Source organism: Salvelinus fontinalis, chromosome 37 (assembly GCF_029448725.1).
Source record: "Salvelinus fontinalis isolate EN_2023a chromosome 37, ASM2944872v1, whole genome shotgun sequence".
Classification (NCBI taxonomy): Eukaryota; Metazoa; Chordata; class Actinopteri; order Salmoniformes; family Salmonidae; genus Salvelinus; species Salvelinus fontinalis.
In genome coordinates, this window is record NC_074701.1 from 15180587 (window position 1) to 15186288 (window position 5702).

At 44.2% G+C, this 5702-nt stretch overlaps 1 protein-coding gene across 1 annotated transcript in view; it reads right to left on the reverse strand.

Annotated features, from left to right (window-relative positions):
- The window catches only part of prkn (parkin RBR E3 ubiquitin protein ligase), an 89907-nt gene extending 84242 nt beyond the window's left edge, over positions 1-5665 (reverse strand). The window contains exon 1 of the mRNA XM_055902072.1: positions 5389-5665. Within this exon, the coding sequence (XP_055758047.1) occupies positions 5389-5395 (7 nt within the window). The 5' untranslated portion in view covers positions 5396-5665. The remainder of the gene's footprint in view (positions 1-5388) is intronic.
- Positions 5666-5702: the final 37 nt, after the last annotated feature.

Below are 5702 nucleotides of genomic sequence, written 5' to 3' on the forward strand. Positions count from 1 at the left end.
TCTTGAGCCTTATCCTGATAGCTGGTACAGTCAGGTGCAGTGTTTGGTCATGTGTGACGGGTGCTGTGGAGCGATGCTGTACGGTACTGTACGATGAGCCCGGTTCAGGACCAGGCTATCCATCGTGGAGGCTAGCAGCAGCTATGGGGCCAGTGCCAGGTTTCTCGGGCCCGGTGACTGTCCACGGGAGGATTCTCTCTTAGATCAACGGCCGGGTGGATTCTGGAGCGCAGCTCCCGTTCATCAGCCACCCCACCGCAACCCCGACCCCGGTGCATGAAAGCCAGGAACCCCCCCCCTCCCTCCCTCCCTCCCTCCCTCCCTCCATCTGTCGTCGCTTATTACATTTGAAGGAAGCGGCCATGTCTGCAGAATGGAGACTTCAGGAATACCACTATGCCCCCCCCACTGCAATATGTGGCCAGACTACATCCCCATACAATACCAAGGGATAGAGATAAATAAGAGTCTCCCTGGAGATAAGACTGCAGCGAAGCTGTATTGGGTGTGTGTATACACAGTGAGCAGAGGTGTAGCTATTTTGGGACAGATATGGTGTGATAGTACTGTACGTCTGCTGGGTTCATTGGAACACTGGCTGGCTGCATTACCTCACTAGGCAAGCAGCGTCGCGTTCTACCAATAGCACAAAGACGAAGAAGCTAAGATTGCTTTGTGTGTTCTGTGGGTCAACCACAACAGGAACAGAAAATGCAAAGAAATGATAGTGTCAGTACAATAAAAGGTTCTAGGTTATTTTCATCAGCAGATATCAGTAATGATAGAAACTGTACTTGGCAAATTCAATGACAGTATGATAACAATTGATGTTTAGAACAATTTCCTCAAATAACAAATGTAACAAGTTCTTATGTGAGCCCTCTGTTGCTGTAGTTGCTTCGACTGTGCCGTCTGGCTCTGCCAAGCCGCCTGTCATAGCTCCATCTGACGGGGACAGAGACAGAGGGAAGTCATTAACAATGGTAATTAACCATTAGCCTGCGTCTGCCACCTGCAGCACCTCAAGAGGGGCCGAGCGGCACAACGCATGTACACATGGCTGGGCCCTGTCAGAGAGGTAGACAGAGTCGCTAAGGTAGAGCAAAGTCACGTTCTCCATATTGATCCTCCAGATATGCTGTTGATGTCGATGGCGATCAAAATATTGTCCAGATAACAAGCCATGTAGAGAACAAGTGCACATTGACCCTTCATTAATCAACGTAATTCTGAAACAGAACTGCGGAAAAAAGCACTTCTCTGGTGTGTGAACACTCCACTGAAACCCCTGAACAACTCAGAGAGGCAGAGTGCGTACTGAAAAGGTAGGCTGTACTGTATTAGATGGATACAAGCCCAGGGGTATCAGCAAAAGGCCAGGTGTTCCTACTCATTCCAGTGATCTTTCAGATCCATATTGCCTGCCTCCCCCTTTCCCCTCTCCTCCTTCCATCTCCATTTAATTTCTCCGTGGCAGCCATCTCACCTGCGCCCTCGCCACTTCCCTGTTATTAGCGCCGTGGCTGCTGGCGGCACATATTTGCATGAGAGCCACTGTAACCAATTCCAATTTCAGCCAGAATTTGTTTTCCCAGACCCCATCTGCGGCTTTTCATTAGAAACTGCGGCGTTCGGTGAAAGGCACCGGTTGCGTTTCAGGTGGCCATTCATTCGCCAGCGGCACTGACGCTTTAAATTATTCGGGGTCTAATCATTGACTAAACAATAAAGCATTAATTCAGGGAAAATGACTCAACGAGAGATGTGCTTAGAGGAAAAGGACTGGGGTCCCCAACAGTAAAAGGACTCTAGATCAGGAACTGGCTTGCACACACACACACACACATTATGAGAGAGCATGTCCTCTGGGGATGTGCTGTATGTTTTGTGCCTGAGGGAGAAAAATCAACCATTGAACTACAATGACCTAGACTCCTGGAGGTCCTAGAGCAACGCGCAAAACTACACTCATGACAGAGCTTTGTGACTCTCCTCACCGTCCCTCCACACCCCACCAAGGTGACCTTGACATCATCTCAGTGGAGCAACACCAGGACCTGGCAAAGACGAGGGGTGATATGAACCCATTGAAATCCATTGAGGATTTGGGTTTCTGTGTGTAGTGGTTCAGTAATCCCTCTTCCCTTCAGCCTGGTGACTATGTATTTACCTTGCATTCAACATTGATTGACAGTAATACAGTCATTATCCTCTTGGATTTCCGAGAGGCTTCTATCTTTTCCAGAGGCAATTAGGCACTAACACTGCGTCAGCCCTATCGGAGTATCTGTTCCTTTCAGTCACTTCTGCTCATTTTTCTCTTTACCGCTTGCTCCTTCTCTCCCTCCTGTTCTCCCTCCTGCTCTCTCAATCCATTTCTTTCAATCATTTCTCTCTTGCTGCCTCCTTTTCATGACAGCCAGCTTGGAGATATGAAAACTTGTGATTGACACACCAATTTCCTTTCTGCCATCACACACTGATGCCCAGATTTCTCAAGATTCTCTTTCTCTGTGCCTCCAGTGAAAGCAATAAATGGTAATATGAATAAAAACACATCGGAATTCAGATAAAGCGCTAAAAGACCTATTGAATGTAAATGTGTGATTATAACTGACACCAGTTGAAACTCCACATATTTTCTCCAAAAGCCTTTGCCTTTGTGTCACTAGTGTTTGTTTTACCCCCAACCAACCATGGGGTCATGAAATTAAATACACAATTAGGACTTTTACCAAAGGGGCATAACGTTCATTTTTGATGGAGGAAATGCTGCATGTTTGATGTCCTTTGAATCTTTGAAGAAAGATACCCTTTCACCCACTCATTATCATACACCTATCCAGATAATATGGTTAAACATATGTTAAAGTAGGCCTCAATGGTTTGATCATTTTTCTATGAATATGCAAATACCTTGTTACAAGTCTACCCAGTCATTCCATGGCCACAATGATTATACAAGTTCAGGGCTAGAACACAGCTTATGATCTACCATGTGCAGTTTGTTTGGGTTGAGGGCTGTCAAATCATTGATATTGTTTGACATGACACTTTTTTTTTTTTTTTCAATTTTACTACATTGCTAGGAACAAGTAACATAAGCAATTTGCTGCACACGCTATACCATCTGCTAAACTGTGTGTGCAACCAACTAACTTTAATTTGAATCAGTGGGAGTCTAGCTTGTCATGGCTGAGTTAACTAGTCTCCAGTCATAATTAGTCTGTCTAACCCAAACTCCGAATAAAACCCACACATTCACTCCTTCTCCACTGTAAACTCTAACCTGCCACGCTCTAGTGTAGACTCTTTGGCAAAGGCCTACGTTCACAAGACTGCTGAACTCAACGTGAAGGAACTGACAACACACCACTGCAATGGAATCACATGAGGAGAAACGCAGAAAGCAAATGTGGAAACATATTAAAAGAAAATTATTCTTGGCCCGGAGTCAATGCAAAGGCAAGAAAGATACTTAGCTGCAAGAAACCAAAAATCAATAGCAATTTATTCTCTCCTTGGTCTCCAAACAGAGAGAGTAAATAATCCGGACCCCTCTCGCCTGTCCCAGGGGTACACTGGCGTCTCTCCCTCTCGCTCTCCTCAGCCTCTATCACAGACTTCTCTGGCCCCTCGGAGTAGCACCACTCAAACTCAATACCTACTGCCACACAGTCCTGCTCCGCTAGAAGACATAGCCTACGGCAATTGGTAAGGATTTGGCAATTGACAAGGCAGGTAGTCCAAGTGTCTTTGATTCCCCTCTCCTGTGTTGTTTACATGTTTACACTTGAGTCATTTAGCAGACACTCTTATTTTTTATTTTATTTTATTTTACCGTTATTTTACCAGGTAAGTTGACTGAGAACACGTTCTCATTTGCAGCAACGACCTGGGGAATAGTTACAGGGGAGAGGAGGGGGATGAATGAGCCAATTGTAAACTATCCAGAGCCACTTAGAGTAGTGAGTGCATAAATGTTCATACTTTTTGTACTGGTCCCCCCGTGGTAATCAAACTCACACTCCTGGCGTTGCAAACGCCATGCTCTACCAACTGAGCCACACGGGACATGTTGTTTAGGCCTAGGCTATATATTACAGTTAAATTCAGTCATTTGCATTTTAATATCATATGAGCAAGATTATATCTTCCTAATGCAGACTCAGCTATTATTACAACTTGCTGTATTATCAAGGTGATTTAAAAAGTCCCATTTCACATGAATATAATGACATTCCCCATAATAAAAGTCTGTCTGTTTTCTTGTGATAGACCTAGTTCTGGGGGCGCGGCGTGTGCGATCATCAACATGAGAGAAATACTGGCCCTTCAGATTTCCTGGATGATGACTTTTCCCTCCCTTCAACACTCCCTCTCATCCCCTTCCCTCTATAGGCCTAGTGCAACTTATTACGAGACAAGCACCATTCAGCCAGCTCAAACCAAACCCTATCTCCTGGGGATGTGTGAGCCTGAGACAGTCTCACAGTTGATGGGCCGGAGACTCAAGACACAATCGATCCGTCTTCCTCAGACCTTCACTCCCGAGCTTCTCAAAATCTGACAATTCAAGAGCGTGGAAAGGCTATTTCATTCTCTGGAGATATACCTCAGATTAATGTTGCTCTTGCCTTCAGGTTTAGCGAAGTTTATCGAAGACATTTCTTGTGAGCATCTCTCTGTTTTCTGTTTGCTCCAAGATGACAACAGTCTTCCTTCATATTCTAGGAGTAGAAGTGTCAGTCAAACTAAACCTTAGAAATCGAACAAAGAAACACCTTCTGGCCCTCCAAACAAAGTGTTGATAATAATAGGCAACTGAGTGACACCTTTTTAATAACTTAGCAACAGGTATAGACTTAGACCTTTGCACAAATCTGAACACACTGAAAATATATCATCTTTGTCCTATACTTGACCGTGTATTGATAGGAACAAAAGGACGATTAAAGTATTAAACATGTTGCCAGATAGTGGTTAATTCATGGTATTCTGTCACTCAAACACCATCAAAAACTTGGACCAGAAGATCTGGCTACAATGCATCGGTCACTGGCTGGCACGTGGCGTGGATTTGACAGTGTCAGCTGCATGTTCACGTGAACATGTAGTAGAGCTGTTTACCTAAGAAATTATAACCCAGCAAGGTGATAGTACATCTTGTAAGGATGAATGCAACTCCCGTGTACACACATAAGGGCTATTCTACAAAACAGCAGCTTGTTATATTGTCAACTGACCAGTAGCAAGCCAGGCACAAAAACAACTATTTTATAAACAAGGCATCACGGGTTCGTGGAAATGCTGTTATTCACAAAATAACCTAGAACTGACAACGTCAAATTAATGGACGAAACGACTCACTACAACTTTCTCACATACCAATCATGCTGGGGATGTAGCTACGTCCTCTGGTTTTATTAAGGTGAAGAACTTCATGTCATACGACTGCTGGGGATCTCCATTACAGTATTTGCAAGTCTCGAGGACTATGGGAGATGGAGTCCTACTTGTTTCCGTATCATTATTATCTAGTTAAATGTACCTGGCAGCGTCCAAAATAGCTTTTGAGCTGTTTCATATTGCAACATATTTTACATACATTGTACCAGACAGAATCCTACTACGAACGTATCCAACAGGTGCAAAAACCACATTCGGAGAGAGAAAAATACAAACTTGAACTTGACGTCATA